We start from the raw sequence: 21,240 nt of genomic DNA, 5'->3' as shown, positions 1-21,240 counted from the left end.
ACAGAGAGTTCTAGGTGGAGGAACTCTAGGGTCAGAAGCAACATTCACTGCTAGGATGTGAATCCCAAATCCACCCTTTTGGCAGGGGGGTCTGGAAGAGAGAGGGAGGGGAGGAGGGAAGGGCAGCCCCCCTGCTGCACGCACCACGACAAAGCCCATCTTTCCCACGGCCTCCTTGTGGTCGTTGTCCACCTGGCAGACCAGTGCATTGCACAGGTGCACGGCGATGCGCTGGATCGACTCGTCCTGCCGCGTGGGGTTGAGGATGCTGAGCAGGAGTTCGTTGACTCGGCGGTACTGGAACTCCAGCTCCTCCGGGATGCTGAAGTTGCATAGCGTCAGGCAGCAGTTCCGCTGGACCTGGGTGAGGCCAGGAGACAAGCGGAGCACAGTCAGGGGCGGCCCTGGAAGCTGGACCCAAGAGTCTCTCTAGAAGTGTGGGGTCGTCCAGAGCTGTGGCAATCTAGGAAGGCTTTCTGGAAGGAGACTAAGAGGCCATTTATTTTTTTTAACATGAAAAAAAAAGTGAACTATAATATACAGAGTAGAGGGCATGAAATACCAAGGTATAGTTTCGCAAGTAATTATTAAGCAAACAAACTCTTCAACAACCATGGAACCACCATCTGCGTCAGGAAGAAAGACACTGATCAAGAAGTCCCGGTGTGTCCCTTCCTGATCGTAAGCCCTCTCCCTGCAAGGCCGCCCCATCCCGGCCTTTCCATTTGAAAGAGTCTCCAGCAACTTCCGGCTTGTGTTCCACTGCAGCTTTGCGAGATCAACCATGTTGTCGTCAGTAGCTGAGATGCATTTATCTTTTTTTTCATTTGCAGTGTAGAATTCCAATTGATTCATCCAGCCCACTGCTGGTGGACATTTGGGTAGGCTTCGGTGTGTGGTTTCTTCAAGGCAGCCATGTGTATGAGCTCCTCCAGGGCCGCCCACGAGTGGGGTGGAGCATCTGGGTGACAAGCTGTGCATGTCTTCAGCTTCACCAGGTACCTCCAGAATGTTCTCACCATCCTGTACCAGTCTACACTCCCCCCAGCAGCACAGGAAAGTTCCACTTGCTTCACGCCCTCGATTTCTTTTTGTGTTATCTGTGGGTTATTTTTTTTAATTTCATAGTATTCTCGGCACATTTTCCTCATAATTTAACTTCCGGCACATTTTCCTCATAATTTAACTTCCCTCCATCCTTTCTCATTAGATATTGGAAGTTCACCACACTTCATCACTTTTACGTAAATTAAAGAATATTACCAACCCAGGCTTGATCCCTGGGTTGGGAAGATCCCCTGGAGAAGGGAATGGCCACCCACTCCAGTATTCTTGCCTGAGAATTCCATGGACAGAGAAGCCTGGTGGGTTCTAGTCCACAGGGTTGCAAAGAGTCAGACAAGACTGAGTGACTAACACTGCCAAACCCTTGTTAACTCTGTCCTTCCCCCCATACTATACACACATTTTGTAATTTGGGGAAAAAATTATTTTAAATTATAGAAGCAAGACTTACTGTGAAACATTCAAATAACATTATCTGAGCAGAAAGTGAAAGTCCCTTTATTCTTCAGAAGTAATCCCTATTAAAAGTTTGGTGCACAACCATCAAGATTTCTCTACCATGAAAATACAAATATGGGGAGGGGAAGAGCAAAAGAGGTTTTATCCACATTGGTCCAGAACGTCTCTTCACTTGTCCACCCACAGGGTCATCCATGTTTCCATGTTAGGATGTACAGATTTACCCTCATATCCCATAATGTCAGTGGATCTTACACTACTTTGCAGGGCCAGGCCCCTATTGTTGAAAGCTTTTGGTTTCCTCTGACTTCTATGTATCAAAAAGGGAGAATGTATATATATATTTTCTTTATGAATAGCTCTTAACTGTGGAATACCTAGGCCAAAAGGTCAGTGCACTTACAGTTTTGGCAGGTTCTGCCAATTGCCCCATGAAGAGGCTGTCCGATTCATACCTCACCAGTGGAAAACGGGAACGTGTTCTTCCCCTGGCCTTCGTCAATGGGTATCATCAATCTCCCCAGTCAAAAAGTGGTTTTTATTAATTTCTATTTCTTTGAATGAGTTTATTAATTTGCAAGTCTTCAACTAGCATTCTTTTTTCCTAAAAAAAAAAAAAAAAAAAAAAGACACCCCTGGGACCTCCTTGGTGATCCAGTGATTAATCTGTGCTTCCAATGCAGAGGACACAGGTTCAGTCCCTGGTTGAGGAACTTAGATTCCACATGCTGCATAGCATGGCCAAGGGGGAAAAAAAAACAAACCCTTTTACCTGATGATAAAATCTATCTCAACAAAGGAAAAAGTTGCTCTCAAGTCTGGAGTTGGGCGTCAGTGAGAAAAGGGGCCTCCTCACTCCTGCAGAGGTTGCATCCCAACCAGAGCCTTTCTGGAGGACAATGCAAGAATATATACCAAATGCTTTAAAAATACACAGACCCACCACTCCAGCAGTTCTCCTTTTAGACAAATCTCATATCAAGCATGGCTTTACATGTATTCAGCAAAGCCTGATTTGAAAGAGCAAAACATGGGGACTTCCCTGGTGGTCCAGTGGGTAAGACTCTGAGTTCCCAATACAGGGGACCTGGGTTCAATCCCTGGTCAGGGAACTAAATTCTGCATACTGCAAATAAGATCCCGCTTAATCACAACTAAGAGCTGGCACGTTCGAATTAAAAAAAAAAAGAAATAGCAAAACGTGAAAAGCAACCTAAAATGTTCAACTGTGGGGCTGACTCAGTGCAGCCCACATACTCGGGGGAGCCCCTCTGACTGCTCCGTGGGGATGGGGCTTGGCCACGGCCTCCAAGTCCCCAACAGAGTCAGCACCAGGGCGGCCTCCTCTGGGGGAGGCGCTGCACACGGTGCTGACATCAACAATTAGGAAGCTGAACTGTTAAAACCAGCTGCCCAGGGAGGGAGCCCCAGGATGGGCACTTTCACTTTCTAGTTAGTCTTTTTTTTTTTAAATAACATTTACTTATTTATTTGGCTGTGTCAGTTCTTAGTTGCAGCGTGCAGGATCTTTGATCTTCACTGTGGCATGTGAGATCTTTAGTTGATGTATGTGGGGTCTATTTCCCTGACCAGGGAACGAACCTGGGCCCCCTGCATTGGAAACCCAGAGTCTTAGCCACTGGACCACCAGGGAAATTCCTCTAGTTAGTCTTAAGCACTTTCTGTTACTTAAATTTGTTTTCTAAGCATTAGGGAGCTCACTTTTTGTCACCAGAAAAGAAACATGACTTTTCAAATTTTTTTGTTAAGCATTTGTTGATATGGGAGATATTCACATTCACAAGATGCTGTTGAAATGAAAAGCCATGTTACAACACACAGGACACACAGGATGGTCCTGTTTACTCAATAATTATGCACAGACTAAAAGCCAGAAGAATGTTAATGGTGGCTATCTCTGTGTGCTGAAATTATGGCTTTTTTCCCCCCCTTTATACCCATAATTGTAATTTTTCTCCAGTAAAAATTTGATTACTTTTATAACAAAAGCAGCTATTGAAAAAAACAAAAAACAAAAAACCTACCCCAGCAGAGCATTACTGGGAAGAAGGGTTAAGAACAAGCAGGAGCAAAGGCCTGGGGCCCCTGGGGGAGGGCGGGGTGGGAGACGGATGGTCGGGTGGGGCCAGGTCAGGGGGCCCTGAATGCCCTGTCCCAGTCTGGGAGGGATGCCCTGGAGGGGGGCGCTGGGAGCGGGGCGGGACAGAGCCAGGAGAGAAAGGGGGAGAGCAAGCACGGTACCCGTGGGGCTCGGCGAGGCCGGGACACGGGCGAGGGGCACAGTGGGCAGCGGGCGGGGGCTCACCGTCACCTCCTGGTAGGATTCCATGCCATTCAGCACCACCTGGATGACCTGCCGGCGCAGCTTGACGCTCTGCTCTGAGCGGTATTCGGAATTGGTCAGGTAGAAGAGGGCGGCGCTGCCGGTCACCTGGATGTTCTTGTCATACTTGTGGCACTTGAGGGCCGTGATGACCAGCTGTACCAAGACACAGGGCCGGGGGTTGGCCGGGCCTGCTGCAGGCGTGCAGGGTCAGGCCTGGGGCGGGGTGCGGGGCCTTGGACAGGTCCTCTGGGGCAGAGCTCAGCCTGATCCTGCTCCCTGAGGGCAGGAGTCGGCGTTGAGGGGCAGAAACTGGGGTCGGCCATGGTCCTGCGACAGGGTCAGTGCTGGGCCAAGTGAGGTGCTGAGAGATGAAGCTGGGGTTCGGGGGGTGGGAAGGCCGGTGTCCTGGGAAGGAGGAGGGGTGTGGTTGAGGAGGGGATGGTGGGGAATGAACTGGAGCCCCTCGGAGGGCCCTCCAGGGTTGGTGCTGACCTTCAGGGCCCGCAGAAGCTGGTTGCAGCGTTCGATGCGTGCGATGTCGAAAAGCAGGTTGATGGCCCGTGAGGTGATCTCCGGCCGGTGCTCCGTGTAGGCCTCGATGGCGTTCAGCACCTGCTCCTCGTTTTTGTCACCACTCACCTGGAGATGGCGTATGCTCAGGACGTCCGGGAAGTGGCCGAGGGGCAGGATGCCTGATCCTAATTCCATCTCTGACCCCAGGGAGGACACCCCCTCCTCCCTTGTCCCGGGGCGCCATGGTCCTCCCCTCCCTGTGCCCCCCTCTCACTTTGTAGGCCGGAATGTGCGTCAGGCGGCACAGGGAGGTCTCGAAGAGCCCAAGGAATTGCAGCGGCCTCTTCAAGGCCCGGAAAGGCATGATGCTGCTCTTGGAAGGCTCGATGCTGAGGGGAGAGGGTGCTGGAATCAGTGGTGTGGGGCCTGCGGCTGCCCTGGATTCAGCACAAAGGAGAGCCTCTCCCTGGGGGTGGCAAAGCACATTTCCTTGGGGCCCTCTGCTAGGCCCTCTAGCCTTGTCTATTTTTTATTTTAAAGGCAGTAGGGGACTTCCCTGGTGGTCTAGTGTTTAAGATTCTGTGCGTCCACTGCAGGGGGCACAGGTTTGATCCCTGGTCGGGGAACTAAGATCCTACGTGTCTCATGGTGTGGTCAAAAAAAAAAAGGCAGGGTACAGACATAGACCCCACTTCTTGATGGGAGGGTGACAAGGTCACATTGTAGAGAACATGTGGGATGGGAGATAACTGTTGCAGCCAATCCTGCCTGCCATTCCAGGAAGGGCGTGTCACCTTTAGGTTCCCTCAACAGCCATGAATGGACATGCCCATCAACCAGACTCCACTCCAGTCCAGGTTGGGGGGAGGGTTAAGACCAACGACAGTAACAGGGAGGGGACATATGTATACATATAGCCGATTCACTTTGTTGTATAGCAGAAACTAACCCAACAGTGTAAAACAATTATACTCCAATTAAAAATAAAACACCAGGGACTTCCCTAGTGATCCAGCGGTTAAGAATCTGCCTTGCAGTGCAGGGCAGATGGGTTCGATCCCTGGTTGGGGAACTAAGATCCCCCATGCCCAGATGCAGCAACTAAGACCCAACACAGCCAAATAAATAAATAAATAAATATTTAAAGAAAAAAAAAAAAAGACCAATGATAGCTAGAGGGAGGTCTGAATCAGCTCTCTCACCCGACCAACCCAGGGTCCAGCCTGTTAGCATTAACACCTAACAAGCAGTGGGCACGCTGGTCTCCCGTGAACACCACCACACGGTTCAGCCCGTCTGAGCGCTATAACCTCCCAGTCACTCCCCGTGCTCGTAACTCCAGCCTTTGCACACGCTGTCCCCTCTGCCAGAGTGCTGTGGTAAACGTCTTCTTCCAGCAAACCCAAGAGTGAGCTTTCAGCACAGCCTGGATGCCATGCCTCCCCCTCCTTCCTTCTGATCCTCGGGGCCACTCCGGAGCCCCGTGTTGCCCCTACCGCAGCCCGTGATGACCTGCTTATCCCACTAGCTCATACCCACACGAAAGGGCCTGATTTGTTTCTTCCTCGTTAGCATAGCGGTTGGCACAGGGGTGCCTGGTCAACGCTTGTTGGATGACACCCGCTCGCAAACAGGGCAGGTGGGGCCCCACCTGGTCTGTCCTGCTTCCTCATCCATCTTGGAGATGCTGCAGTTCTCCAGGATCATGTGGCCAGAGATGTCCAAGGACATCAGGTTCCCCAGCTTCTGCACGAAGAGGCTCAGCACCTTGCGAGTCAGCTTGAACTTGTAGTAGCTGGAGAGGCGGTCTCGGGAGATGTCCAGGTGTCTGGAGGTTGGGGCAAGGGGGTCATGGGTCAGGAGCTGGACACAGACTGGGGCTGCCTCGTAGACTCCTGCTGCTTCAGTCCGAGGCCCCTGCTACAGCTGACCCAGGCGTCCTGAACAGTCCCGATCCAGCCAGAACAGGGGTTGTAAAGCATGGGACTGTCTCTTCTAGCCCCACGTGCTGCCTGGCCGGCAGGTCAGGGAACTTCTGGGACTGCCGATCCCCGCCTCCCCACCCCAACCCCACAAGCTCAGAGCTCACCGCAGCTTGTGCAGCTGGACGATGACGCGGATGTGGTCATCCGACAGGTCCATGTTGTAGAGCACGAGGGACACCAGACTGTCTTTCCACTGGGTGAGGAAGGCTGCGTCACTCGTCTGGATGCCCGAGAGGTCCAAGGCGGCCAGCGAGTTGAGGGGCCGCAGCAGGGACTCCACGGGGACCCCATCGATCATGCGGCCCAGGTTGAGGAAGCGCAGGCGGCTGAAGCCCTCGAAGGTGAAGTCCTTGACCAGCACCTGGCAGGTGGGGTTGACAAGGCACTCGTCTTCGCAGCCCCCGGGGTTCTCCTCCTCGTAGAAGATGTTCGCACAGCCGAAGAGGCTCAGGGACACCAGGGTGTGGCTGAAGCTCCTTAGAGTCTGCAGGCTCTTGGCGGACAGCTTCTCGCAGTTGGTCAGGTACAGCTCCACCAGGTCCTGGCGGTGGGCACAGCCCCGTTATCATCTCCGCCAACCCCTACCCTGGCCCTGGGCCTGGCCCTGGGCCACAGGTGGGATTGGGGAGGGGTCTGCACAATAGAGGGCTTCCCTGGCGGCTTAGTGGTAATCTGCCTGCAGAGCAGGAGCTGCAGGAGATGAGGGTTTGATCCCTGAATTGGGAAGATCCCCTGGAGGAACGCATGGCTACCTGCTCCAGTATTCTTGCCTGGGAGAATCCCATGGACAGAGAAGTCTGGCAGGCTACAGTCCATGGGGTCACAAAGAGTCAGACATGACTTAGTGAGTACACACGCATGCGCTGCACAACAGGAAGGGCGCTGGCGGGGCCTTGGGATTCCTGCTCCAACTCCCTGCCTAACTGACTTGGGGCAGCCTCCCGTGGCCGTTCCCGGGGCCTGAATGACTGGGTCTCACCTGCTTGCGAATGGCCTCCAGGTCCTGGTCTTGCACCAGGTCCTCGCGGAGGTGGATGCGGGTGAGGCGGGTGCTGCGGGGGTCAGAGAAGAGGCTGAAGAAGCTCTCATGCGGCTCAAAGTTGCAGGCGGCGTTGACCAGCTCCACGTACCTGGGAGGCAAGGAAGCCTGGTTCAGGGGCGGGCCCCTCGCCCTCCCTTCAAGGCCCAGCACAAGCCTCCCCTGCCATCCCCTGGGATGACTTCCCTGATCATCCCAGCAGCAACCTCCGTCTCCTCCTCCTCATAGGACCTGGCTGGATCCTGAGCACCTCACCGGTGAGTTTAAGGGTGGACCCAGGACCCGGGAGTCCAAAAGTAAACTAACTGGTGATGAAGGGCCTCTCATCACTGGCAAATCCCAAGCTCTTCCCCCCTAAACTGTAGACACTTCTGTAACAAACACGCACGTCCACACTCCGTCTTCTTTTTAAGCCAGCTTCTGGTTCCTTGATCAGCCCCTCCCAGGACCCAATCCAACAGCAAGACTGAGCCGAGGCATCTGGAGCTCTGAGCTGGGTACAGGGCAAGCACTCAGTAATAGTTCTGCTGAGATACCAGTGGAGGCAAGAATCCTGGCCTGGTTGGGAAAAGCTGTGGAGTCAAACACTCTAGAATCTAAATCCTGGATTGGATGTTCACTACCTGGGCAACTTCACACTAGTAAGTGAACTTCCCCAGACCTCAGTGCCTTCATCTGTAAAACGGACACAACTTTGGTCTGCAGTTCTAATCTAGTGCCCAATCCACATCAGATACTCAGAACATTTTTACAAGCTGGGCTCTTGGGTCACACAGAGATTCCCACATTTACAGGCAACTTTCTGGGCTAACCATTTCCCTCTGGGGAACCTGGGTTGAACCCCGAGCAGTCAGGCACAGATATTACTCTTCTAGGAGTTTCTACTAGTGGGGAGTCCCTTGGAGAAGCCACAGAGTTTCCGAATAATCTCATCCCTGTTGAGGGGTCAAGCAGTCAGGCCCTGGTGCGTAAACATGTAATAAGTGTTCAGGTTCACACAGAGATAGGTGTGCACAGGCACATGTACACACACATGCAAGGACACACACACACACACACACACACATACACACACAGGACAGCACGTAACTCCTTCATTTACATAAGAAGTTTCTACATTCTCTTAATGCAAACCGGCAGTTTCACACTCAAACCTGCCCTGTGCACCAGAAACCCACGTGTGGGCACACACATTCCTTCATGTGCGCACACTGCCACACACATGCCAACATGTACAATTAGAACTTGATGGACACAGACAGGCCGCTGCTCTCCTGTACCCATGGATAGCCAGGTGTGTGCACACCCCCAAGGGGGCACACGCAGGGCTCCCAACCTCTCCGTGCACACCCATGCTGAGGCTCAGGCCCCGCCCCAGCCCCGCGCCTGCTCACTCGTTGACGAGCCGGTCACAGATCTCGCTGGGCAGGAAGATGTCCGGATGCAGCCGCAGGGTCTCCTTGTCCAGCAGGTAGCCCAAGGTGCCGTCCAGGTTGCGCAGGCAGAAGTCGGTGCAGAGGGCCATCAGGGACTCGGGGGTGTCAGACGCCATGCTGGGAGCCGGCAGGTGGGCCACACTGGGACAGGGGCCCCCAGGGGCAACTGTGACGTCCTGACACTCACAGAATCATTGGCAGAACCGCGGCCTGGGGAAGGAGAAAGCAGCTAAGCGAGACACGGGCAACGGCTGGGACCCCAGCTGCCCTAGGTGCGTCTGCTCTCTGAGTAGTCAAGCTGAGGTGCCTGGATGGCACATACAGATTGAGCAGTTTAGGGACTTCCCTGGTGGTTCAGTGACTGAGAATTTGTCCTCCAATGCAGGGGACACGGGTTCGATCCCTGGTCAGGCAACTAAGATCCCACAAGCTGTGGAGCAACTGAGCCCATCTGCCACACTACTGAGCCTGTGTTCTTCAGGTCACAACAAGAGAGAGGCCTGCGCGCCGCCATGAAGACCCAATGCAGCCAAATAAATGAGCAAAAATTAAAAACAAAAAACCAAATTCAGCAGCTTAGCAGGGTCAGGGCCCAGGACTCCTGACTCCTCCCTACCCTGCGTCCCCCCACGGCCGGCTCTGATGTGCTACCATCTACGCGTGATTTCACCTGTGCAAGATCGGAGCGTCTCCGTGACTTCTCAAAGTCTGCGGGCCGATGTCTGAGTTGGGGACCCAGCGCTTGGGTGGGGCTGGCAGGGGCCTTCGCCAACTGATACACTGGGGTGTCCGCTGCTGTGTCACCTACCCTGTCGAGAGCCGTCACGGTGGGGACACGTGGTGTGTGCCAGGGTTTAACAGACAGGGCATCACCGCATCTCACCGGATACGATTTGCAATGAGGGCTCCTCCCAGGGAAAATGAAGATACATGACCACAGAGAAGCTGTACATTAATGTTCAGCGTGGTATGATCCCAAAGCGTCACAGATGGAAACAACTCAAATGCCCGTCCACTGACGAATGGATAGACAAAAACATGGTATATAACAATGCCATGGAATCTTACTCAGCGGTAATGGAAAGTGGTGCTGACGCACCTACAACACTGCACCTTGAAAATGTTGTGCTAAGTCAAAGAAACCAATCACAAAAGGCCACCTATTGTATAATTTCATCTGCATGAAATGTTTGGCCGAACTGGTAAACCCACAGAGACAGGATAGATTAGCAGCGGTTGCCTGAGGCTAGGAGGCTGGGGGGTGGTGCAGGGAAATGGGGGGTGGTGCAGGTGACTGCTAAGGGTTGTGGATTTCTTTTTGGGGTGAAGAAAAATGTTCTAAAATTGACCCTGGTGACGGTTGCACAACTCTGTGAATAGACCCAAAACCCACTGAATGATTTACTTTAAACAGATGAACTGGATGGCATGGGAATCACACAGCTCAATAAAACTGTTATTAAAAAAGCAAGATCTCATCAGACAGAGAAACACAAATGCCATATGACCTCACTTACATGTGGAATTTAAAAAATAGAACGAACTAGTGAATATAACAAAAGAGAAACAGACTCACAGACATAGAGAACAAACTCGTGGTTACCAGTGGGAAGAGGGAAGGGGAGGGACGAGATGGGGTTAGGCGTGTAAGAGGTACAAACTATCAGGTGTAAAATAAATAGTGTATAAGGACATATTGTTCCAACATAGGGAATATAGTCAATATTTCACAGTAACTCTAAAAGAGTGTAACCTTTAAAAATTGTGAATGAGTATGTTATACACCTGTAACATTAACTATACCTCAATTAAAGAAAAAAAAAGTGGGGACTTTCCTGGATGTCCAGTGGTGAGTACTCCATGCCTTCACTGCTAAGGGCCCAGGGTTCAATCCCTGGTCAGGGAACTAAGACCCCACAAGCTGTGTAGTGTGGCAAAAAAATAAATAAAATAAAAATGAGGTATAGTTAGGGAGTTTGGGATGGACATGTACACACTGTTATATTTAAGATGGATAATCAACAAGGGCCTACTGCATGGCACAGGGAGCTCTGCTCAATGTCATGTGGCAGCTTGGATGGGAGGGGAGTTTGGGAGACAACGGACACGTGCATATGTACGGCTGAGTCCCTCTGCTGTCCACCTGAAATCATCACAATGTTGTTAACTTGCTATAGTCCAAAACAAAGTAAAAAGTTAAATAAAAAAAATAAAAGCGAAGTCTCTGAGAATCTTCATGATCTTTAGGTAGGTAAAGTTTTCTTAAAAGGACTCATAAGATAAAAACAATAAAGTGATATGCACTGAAGTGAAGAAGCTTCATTCATACATACACGAAAGTTAATTTGAGATAGACCGCAGACCATGTGAAAGGTAAAACAAATAGATTTCTAGAAAAAAACATAGGAGTATATCTTTATGATTTTAGAGTAGGCAATCATTTCTTAAATAGGTCACCAAAAAAAAAAAAAATCTATAAAAGAGAAACTGACAAATTGGACTGCCTCAAAATCAAGACCCTTTTCATCCAAAGGTACCATTAAGACAGAAAAGACAAGTCACAAACTAGACGTTTCCAATAATATATCCAACAAAAGACTTGTATTCAGAATATATAAAACCTTCTACAGATCAGGACACAGAATCCAATTAAAAAACAGGCAAAAATAACCCACAAAAAACAGGTAAAGGCCTTGAACAGGCCTTTCATAAAGGATAAGGAAACAAACAATAAACATAAGGAAAAGGAAAACCACAATGAGATACCATTTTGCAGCCATCAGAACAGCTCCATTGGAAACAACAAAACAGGCAACACCGAGCCTGTGTTAAGAGTGAAGCTATGAAAAAAAAAGAAAAAAAAAAAAAAGAAGCTATGGAACAAGAGGAGGCCACCCACACTGCTGGTGGGAGTGGGAACTAGCGTGAACTGGGAGTGTAACTAGAATACTGTGAGATGCTATTAAAGCTGAACACACACACACGGTCAGTGGTCAGCAGCCCCACTGCCAGGTATACACCCACCAGCAAGGCATGTGAATGTTCATGGAAAGACACAGACAGAATGTCTACGGCAGCACCATCCCTAACAGGATGGAAGTTGAATGTCCAGACATGAGAATAAAGATTACGGTCGACTCACCAATGCAACACTACACAGCAATGAGAACGCACCACCTCTCAACAGCCTGGATGAGCCTCACAATGCTGAGGGAAAGAAGCCAGACACAGAAGAGTGTATGCTCATACGCGGAGTGAATCCAGTTATGTTAAAAAACAAGATAATCTGAGAATTAATTCCCTGGTGGTCCACTGATTAGGACTCCACACTTCCACTGCAGGGGGCACAGGTTCCAGCCCTGGATGGGGAACTAAGGTCCTGCATGCCACGTGACATGGCCAAAAGGAAAAAAAAAATTTTTTTTAAAAGAAGGAAAATCTAATCTGTGGTAGCAGAAGTCAGGACTGTGGTTATTTTGGGGGTTTGGCTGGGTGCTGAGAAGCTTCCAGTCCCTTATCTGAGTGCTGGGCATACAGGTGTGTGCACTTTATCAATATTCAGAGAGCTGTCTATTACGACATGTGCACTTCTAAAAATGTATATTGCAATTCAACAAAAAAGAAAATGGCCTGGACACCAAAGAGGTCCACATTTAAAAGGGATTGGGGGTCCAGGTAAGTAATATTCCAACTGACTATGCATCATCAGCTGCCATAAGTGGCTAGTGAAAGTGAAGTAGCTCAGTCGTGTCCAACTCTTTGCAACCCCATGGACTGTAGCCTACCAGGCTCCTTTCTCCATGGGATTTTCCAGGCAAGAATACTGGAGTGGGTTGCCATTTCCTTTTCCAGGGGATCTTCCTGACCCAGGGATCAAACCCGGGTCTCCCGCATTGCAGGCAGACGCTTTAACCTCTGAGCCACCAGGGAAAAGAGAGAATGAAAACTGAATCTTCAACTCCAAGTGGAGTGAATAAGACAGGAAACAAGCAACCATTTACAGACCCAAGGACAGTCAGGAATTAGTCCCAAACCATTTTCCTATGACAGTCTACATCAGAAATGGGGAGAAAGGGACTTCCCTGGTGGTCCAATGGCTAGGACTCTGAGATCCCAATGCAGGGGGCCCTGGTTTAATCCCTGGCCAAGGAACTAGATCCCATATGACGCAACTAAAAATCCTACCTGCTGCAAGGAAGATGGAAGATTCTGTGTGTCGCAACCAAGACTCGGAGCAGCCAAACAAACAAAGATCAAAAAGAAGTAGGAGCGGGGGAATAGGCAAAATGAATCTACGGTGTTAGAAGTCAGGGTGATGATTACCTTTGCAGGAGGCAGTAATCAGAAAGTGGCAGGGGTCTCTGGGTGGGCTGGGACAGGTATGTACACTTGTGGAAATTCAAACTGTCTGCTCAGGCTCTGGGCGCCTGTCCTAATCTATAGCATCCTTCATAGATTTTGCTTTTTTTCAAGTGAAGGCTCTGTGGTTAGACAGAGCCATGTTTCTTCTCTTTTTCTTTTCTTTTTAGAGCCATGTTTCAATTCAGTTCCACAGTTCACTTGTAAATTATTTAACCTCTCTGGTCCTCAGTTTCCTCATCTGGAAAATGGGGACAACTTCACAAGATTGTTGGGAAAAATGCCTCATCTCAGGCATGACACGCCTCAGTGCACAACAACGGGTGGTCATGACCCCACCTTACAGATGAGGAAACTCCGGCTGCTCTGTCCAAACCGGGATGGGAACCTCATCTCTTGGAGGGTTCTGCAGGGGTCGAGGCCTGGCGTCTTCTCCAAGACCCCTGGCGTCTTGGAGCCTCTGCATCCACATTTGAGGCTTCTAGGCTGCTTGGGAAACTGAGTGGGCAGCCACAGAACACTGTGCCCCTTGGAACGGCCAGCTCTAGGTTCTGGCGCCACTGGTGACCGTGCCCTAAGAGCTCTGGAGCCAGGCCAACCCAGCTTCCAGTCTCAGCCCCGCTGCCTGAGAGCTGGTGAACTTGGGCAAGTGTCTTCACTTCTCTGTGCCTCAGTTTCTTCTCTAGAACAGAGAACACCGTGTGCAGACAACACGGAACAATATAGAAAGGGCTGAGCATGGTACCCAGCACATTGTAACTGCTAATAGCTTTCACATCACCATCACCATTGTCATCCCTTTCTCCTGCCTCACCTGCCCTGGTCCCTAGTGCAAGATCTGTTCCCCCCAGCTCCAGAGCCCTGGCTCCCCAGGCCTGGCTCCCTGCCACCAGGCTCACTGTGCCAGCTGTTCCACTGGGGCCGTGACACCCTCGAGGAAAAGCACAGTAAACAGGCGGCCTGGGCCCTGGGCACGGCCCTCCCGTGATTGCGCTCACTCTCAGATCTTCAAGAGGGCAGCAACCCCTTGCCCGGGAAGCTGAGCTCAGCGTGCACACCGCTGGCAGGGCCAGGCGTCCTGCTGGAAACTGCCGAGTTCATCTCTTCACGCAGTCACTCAAGGCCCCCAGAAGTGGAACCAGCTCTGTAGTCCGCTCACCGTCTCCGACTCCCTATTCCAGCCACAGTGGCCTCCTCTGTTGTACTGGCAATGGGCCAGAGGCACAGGGTCACCTTCAGACCTTCGGCATCCACTTTTTCCCCTCAGCCCCGTTCCCAACCCCCAAAACACATTCCTGCCCCTCCTCCAGGAAGCATCTCCCAACCTTCGAACTCTTTACCCAGCTGATGTCTTCATGCCCTCAGGCCTTAGTATTGCTTCCTCTGGGAAGCCTTCCCTGACCTGCCCAGGGTTCTCAAGCTGGCTGCCCCCACGGGCCCTACTACAATTAATATTTTGAACTGATGCCAGTTTAATGGTCCAGCCTCCCTGCCAGCCAGCCAGCTGCATGAAGGCAGGAACCGGGCTGTCTCCTCTGGTCCCATCCCTGTACTTGGCCCAGGGTTACTGTCTATGGAGCACTGTGGGCCTGAGGGTGAGCGAAAGCAGGCAGGTCTTAGTCCTCGTGGAGCACATTGATTCTGGAGGGGGACAGACACCCCCACCTAAGCAGCACACAAACCCACGCCACTGGGCCCCGTGCTCTGAAGAAGAGGGTGGTAGCTTGGGGTCTGGGTGCCTGAGCCCCAGGGGACCTGCCCTGGGCTAGGGAGTCAGGGCAGACGTCCTTGGAAGTGACATTTCAGCAGCAACCCAAAAGATGAGTCATAGTTCACTCCGGTGGCAGGGAGAGAAGGGAAAGGCGTTCCAGGAAGAAGGATAAGATGCTCCCAGACTGAAAGGGCAGAGGGTGTGGGGCCCTGGCACCACAGGCTCGATTCCACGACTCCGGGCCGAACAAAGGCCGCATGCCCTATGTGGGCACGGCACGTATGCTGTAGGGTTTCAGCACAAGCAGGGGACCTGGGGGGCGAGGCATGCTCTCAGATGCTCCCCACCCACTGTGCCCGGGACAGTGCCAGCACCCAGGGGGCACAGCAGAACCCTCCCCACTTGGGACGAGAGAGTTGCAGGGGCTTCACTCTTTCCATAGAACAAGCCCAGTCACTCAGGTAGCCGCTCGGCCCTAACCCTGCTCCTCGGATGGAAGAAACACCAGTTTGTCAGCCGCCAAGATGAACCAACTGCCTTCAGAAGATAACCGGCCAGATGGCACAGATCTGGCAACCAGCTTTTGGCAGTGCCAGCCCTGCTGCCGGGGCAGGGGATGAGCTGGAGGAAGAATGGGCCATCCATCTCGGCACAGAGGCTGAGACGCCTGGGGGCCCCCCAACTGTACCCCTTCCGGCCAGAGGTGGGCATCTCTACCCATCCCATGACTAGCCCCTCAGGCTCTGCATTCTCATGGCGGGCACTGGCCATTTGGGATTGTGGCAACTGGAGATGGAAAAAACTCTGATTATAACAGAACAAGCACTCAGCAAGAAGAATCCTGCATCTTCCTCCATGCCCTCTCTTGCCTGCATCTGACAGGAGCTATGACATCCTGAGGGGTGGGGGGCAGTGGGGAGCGAACAGTAACAGCCGCCTCCAAATTGGTTGCTTCGTCTAAGCTCCTTACGGCTTTATTTCATAGAGTTTCTAACTTAACCAACAAATGACATTCTCAAGGATCCTGTGGCTAATTCATTGCTTGTATAATAATTTGTCTAACGACTAACCCTAACCCTAACCCTCCCCCAGCCTGGGCTGGGCCCCGAGGATCCAGGAGGAGAGGAATCCTCTCCGCTTCCACCCTCCTGGATCCTCGGGGTCTGGCCTGTGCCTGGCACATAACAGAATAGAGGTTTGCTTCTGCTTGAGCTGCCACATTAAAACACCCTGAGGTAGAGATTGTTACTCTGTATTCGCATGAAGACACTGAGGCTTGTCTAAAGTCACACAACTAACAAGAGTGGGACTCAATCCAAACCTAAACCAAACCCATGCTTCTCACCAAGCCATCCAGTCTCCTGTCCATCCAATGGAAGGGGAGGGGAATCTGGGATCCAGAGCAGGGCGCATGGGACCCTGCCAGGGTCCCGACACCCAGCCGACAGAGGCTGGGGGAGCCAGAAGCTCTGAGTGGTGCCCACCCTGTGAAATATTAACCCAGGAGCTACAGGGAAAACCCAAACAAATATCCTATTTACAGAGGCTGGAAGCTTTCCAGGAGGGAGTGGATCACAGGCCAGAGAGAGGGGGTGGGAGGCTGCTGTGGAGGGGGTCAGGGCAGGTGCTGGGGGCAGGGGTGCAGGCGAGGCTCTGAGGGCATCCCAGCGGGTCTCTGACTGCAGAGACGACTCTGCAGGGTGGGTGACATTAGGAAGATGTGGAAATGGAAGGCGCGTCGCCCCTCACTGGCGTACAAAGAGGCAGAGCGGCCTTGGGGACATGTAGGTTTCACGCTTGCAACTGAATGACGATCACAGTCATACTGAGCACTGTGTTCCGAGGACCCTGCTAAGTACTCCGCACGTGCTAACTCATTTAATTCTCCCAACAACAACACGAGGCGGGAGTTATAATTGACCACTTGCAGACGAGGCAGCTGAGACTCAGTGGTGAACGGGCCACAGACTCTGTATAGGTACGGTCCACGTGTACAGATCAGTATGTATACATGTATTCATTACTGAGACTCAGAATTTTGTGCTTCCCATGCATGTGTTCATTGAAGCCACAAATAACCTACAAAGACATATGATTTTGTTTTCTAGATGAAGAAACTATGGTTCAAGGATGTGTGATGATGTGCCCAAGTGCCCCAGGAGGAGCTTGGCTCTCTCCATCATTATGCTGTGGCCAGGAACCGTTTCTTCAAGCCTCAGCTCTCCCTTCTGTAGCATGAGCCTTCGCCTCCTTACAACCTGGAGTGTCCTTGGGCACTGAGCATAGATGATCGGGCATCCCTGGTAACTATCCTATGGGCATACATTATTTTTTGACCACAGGACTAGAAGCTTCCTGAAGAAGGGACCCAGCGTAACTCATGGGGTCTCCATGACACAGTAACCATGTGACTGGTTGGTTGCGGGTGAAGGAGCCTCAGCTCCAAGAGGTCCCCAGGCAATGTTCGCCAGCCTCAATATTCATCAGGGTCCTTATCTGTCCATGAGTTGCCAACAGCACCTACTACATGGCTTAGCTGAAGAGATGTGATGAAATAATGGCAAGAAGGTGGTAACCAATAATTATGGAGGGATTTCCCAAGAATAATGCTTGCAGAGATCCTTATGCCCATTTCTGAAGCTGGAAAAATTAGCATCAGTGAATGAACCAGTCACAGGATATTGGTCTCAAAGTAAATGCTCCAACAGGGGTCTCTGAACTTGCATTTCAAGAGTCAAGAACAGCTGAGGTACTGAAGTCCTTTGCCCCAAAGTGAAGCCTGCAGAATCATGGTAATGCTAATGACAACAAGAGCTGTTCTTACCTGTGTAGAGGGGATTAGAGTGCAGTAAGTGAAAGTCGCTCAGTCCTGTCTGATATGTTGGGACTCCATGAACTATACAGTCCATGGAATTTAGGCCAGAATACTGGAGTGGGTAGCCTTTCCCTTCTCTAGGGGATCTTCCCAACCCAGGGATTGAACCCAGGTCTCCCGCATTGCAGGCGGATTCTTTACCAGCCAAGCCACAAGGGAAGCCCATTGCAGTGTGCTGAATTCTTTTAAAACCTGTGTCTCGTTTCATCCTCCCAAGAGCATAGAGCTAGAGTAGACACAGGAAAATGTAGGCCCAGGCAGGGGATAGGACGTGTCCAAGCTCACACAGTGAACCAGCTGCAGAGCTGGCCTTGACCCCAGCTCCCTAGATGACGACTGGTCCAAGGTTCTACCTGCAGCAACTGGCTCCAGCACCCCGGCTCTCAGTGTCAGCGTGCTATGACTTTTCATTTTCAAATCCTCTGGCCCAGCTGCCCTGCTCAGCTTATGAACCCAAGCCTGCTGATATACTCCGGGCTTGGGGGTTGAGGAGACAGAGCAACCACACTGTTCCATGCCTTACCAGGCAGGCTGCAACATCTCAGCCTCTGCTGGGCACATCTAGGATCAACCGTCTCCATCAGCCACACACACCCCAACCACATGCCAACATGCACTGCTCCCCGCGACCCATCTCCATGTCATATCTATTTCAACACCATCATTTGGCCTATGTTACATGGCAAAATGGGGATTTGTTGGACCCTTAAAAAAAAAAAAGAGCCCCTATAACCTCCCACTGGTGTCAGAAAAGCTAGGATCCAGCTACTATGACAGTGATATGCAACCACTGTTCCCCCTGAGGGGTGACAAGTTTCCACTTTGTCTCCCCCACTGTTCTCCAGAATTCTACGAGTTCAGAGAGGTAGCCAAGAGCTAGTGACATCATCAGCTGGTGCTAAAAAGAAAGGCTTTGAGACAGACGCATGCAAACATTTCCTCACCATCGTCATTGCCATCAGCATACCTGCAAGACTTACTGAGGACTTAATATGCACCAAATAGTGCACCAAGCACTTTAGTACAATCCTATGCTGTAGATGAGGACAGAGGGGTGGGAAGAGGTCCTTCATTCAGTTCTCATAACCAGCAAGCAAGTGCTATGACCAGATTTAACTACAGTGCTCTATTTCCATCCTTTTTAAAATTTATTCCACCAGCGGTCATTGTCAAGATGGAGAAAGAGTACTTACAACGCCAGGCAGAGCACAACGGCCATTTGTCACCTAGAACAAATCTGTATTTTCTCTGACCACCAGACACTTCAAATTAGTGCAGTTTTGAAAGGTGTCTCATTAGACACCTTATGACCCTACATCACATGAACAGCCCAACACCCTCCCTACCAATGTCTCCTCCATACTCTTCTCTGACTTCCTTGTCAATCACTCTTCCCCTCCTTCACTCTGCTCCAGCCCTACTGTCCTCCTGCTATTTCATAAAACCATCAGATTTTCCACCTCAGGACCTTTGCACTTGCTCCCTCCCCCCACTTAGATCTCTGCTCAGACATCACCTTATTAGAGCCCTTCTCTGGATCACCCTCTATAAAAAGGGCAAACCCAGTATCCGACCCTTTCCATGGCCCTTCCTGCTCTATTTTTCTCCACCCTACATATATTTTTCTCCACCTTACGTAACTTTCTGATTTGCTGAATGAACGAGTTAATTGAAACAGAGACTTCTTTGCTAACTGGCAACCACCTCCTGCTCTCAAGTACAGCCTCCTATAACCCTTTTCAAAGCTGTCCTCAATACTCATTCTAACCAGCTTGAATCCTGAAGAGAAGCACTGTTTCTGAGAAAGACCATATGGGGGGAATTTTTCCATGGGGGCATCAGACATTCCCTCTCTGATTTAAAAATCAAACGCCGTGCTTACTGGCACAAAAACTGGCAATCTTGGACACCTTGGGCCCCAACGCAGCCAAGTCAAGTTCCACCCACGGAGCTGTAGCCAGCAGTCAGTTTCACTTTCAACTCACCTATCGGGCTCCCTTGGCCCTTAGGCTTACAATACTACACCATCCCTTTCCCACCCTGTTGGATTCCCACCACCCCAATCGTGTCATCCCTGAGTTTTCAAGCACTGCTTTGGGGGAACTCAAGCTCATCCAACAGGTAGGAGGGGCAGAGGCTGGTTCTTCCAGCCCTGCATCTATCCCCCATTTTGTAGGGGCCATGGACAGAGCGTCATTTTCTTTCTGGAGGAAGGGTGCTCAGTTTTTTAAACGCATGTTTCTCAGACCTGGCAGCAGGGGTAGACCAGGGAGTTCTCCCACACCTCCGGCCCAGATGCAAATGATTGCAGCGGCGATGGTGAGGCACCAGAGGCAGGAGGAGAAATGGGTAGGACGCAGATCCATCCCTTGGCCCCGGGAACGAACGGGGTGTGCTTTCCTCGGCGAAGAGGCGCAGAGGATGCGGCCCGGGGAGAATCCCGAGCCAGAGCTCCTGCGGAAGCAGGGGATCTAGCCACGCTAGGGCCGGGGTCTGGGGGAAGACCGGGGGTCGGCGGGGCGGAGCTTGGGAATCCCAGGGACCGGATCCCCGGGCGGGATGGGGGTCGCGCGGTGGCGCGGGGAGGGGGGGACCCCGTGGCCGTTACCTTGCCCTTAGGGCTGCGGGCGGGGCGGAGGGCCGCCGGGCGCTGACTCCGGGGCCCGGCCCCACCCCCGATCCGGCTCCTACGGCTCGGAGCCTGCAGCCGCCGCCGCCTCCGCTGTCAACAAACCCCAAGCGCGTCACTTCCGGGACCGCCCCTTAGCAACAGCGAACCGGTTCCCCGTACCGGTTCCCACGGCGAACGCGGGCGGCGGCTGCCGAAGGTTCCGGGGCCCCGTGTCTCCTGTTCTCCCAGACACCGGCCGGGTATGTGGGTAGTAGAGGAGGGAGCGGTGGTTGGTCCCCGCTTCAGTCCGTCCTCCGGGAGCTCCTCACCGGCGCTCGCGGGGCTGGGGCGCTGATGGCGGGGGGCGGGGACCGGCTCGGTGACACCGGCTTCCGGCGGCGCTCTGACCTGAGGTTCCCCTGAGGTCGGGAATAGTTAAGGGCGGACTGACTCCACCTTCCTCGTCAGCACCGACGAGGTGCCTCTAGCGCCTGCCCCTCCGTCCAGCGCCCTATTGGACGTCTCTCCCTGGCTTCTCCGCAGGTAGCTCACTCCCACGCGTCCAAAAGCACTCACCGTCTTCTTCCCGAACGCGGTGCTACTTCTCCAGTTAGTTAATTAAGCCCTTCAGGCGCCTCGGAGATCACCCTGGGCAATGGGGAGTCGGCTTTGGCTCCTGCCGTTTTCCTCAGCTCTTTGTCCAAGTCGTCAAATCCTCTAAGGATCTCTCAAACCAGCCCCTCTCCTTCTCCAGTAGGGCCAGTCTCTGTCCACCATCGTTTCTCCTCTGGATTTCTGCAACAGTCTCCTGATGGAACCCCCTGCTCCTTCCCCTCATGC

The 21,240-nt window shown here is 52.0% G+C and overlaps 1 protein-coding gene across 3 annotated transcripts in view; it reads right to left on the bottom strand.

Moving 5' to 3' along the window:
- Positions 1-20,701, bottom strand: part of ZER1 (zyg-11 related cell cycle regulator) — a 30,532-nt gene extending 9,831 nt beyond the window's left edge. Inside the window, exons 1-9 of one of the 3 annotated variants that reach the window (XM_065928317.1) lie at positions 20,581-20,701; positions 8,803-9,054; positions 7,349-7,499; positions 6,474-6,910; positions 6,036-6,212; positions 4,659-4,773; positions 4,364-4,510; positions 3,851-4,024; positions 145-360 (exon numbers count right to left, since the gene is read on the bottom strand). In XM_065928317.1, coding sequence (XP_065784389.1) covers positions 145-360; positions 3,851-4,024; positions 4,364-4,510; positions 4,659-4,773; positions 6,036-6,212; positions 6,474-6,910; positions 7,349-7,499; positions 8,803-8,960 — 1,575 coding nt within the window. In that variant the 5' untranslated portion in view covers positions 8,961-9,054; positions 20,581-20,701. Of the gene's footprint in view, positions 1-144; positions 361-3,850; positions 4,025-4,363; positions 4,511-4,658; positions 4,774-6,035; positions 6,213-6,473; positions 6,911-7,348; positions 7,500-8,802; positions 9,055-20,397; positions 20,528-20,580 lie in introns of those variants that run through there. The other 2 variants (XM_065928316.1, XM_065928318.1) reach the window with 2 other exon arrangements.
- Between the last annotated feature and the right edge of the window lie 539 nt (positions 20,702-21,240).

The sequence above is a fragment of the Muntiacus reevesi genome, chromosome 3 (genome assembly GCF_963930625.1).
Source record: "Muntiacus reevesi chromosome 3, mMunRee1.1, whole genome shotgun sequence".
Classification (NCBI taxonomy): Eukaryota; Metazoa; Chordata; class Mammalia; order Artiodactyla; family Cervidae; genus Muntiacus; species Muntiacus reevesi.
This window is presented reverse-complemented; position numbering and strand designations above follow the sequence as displayed.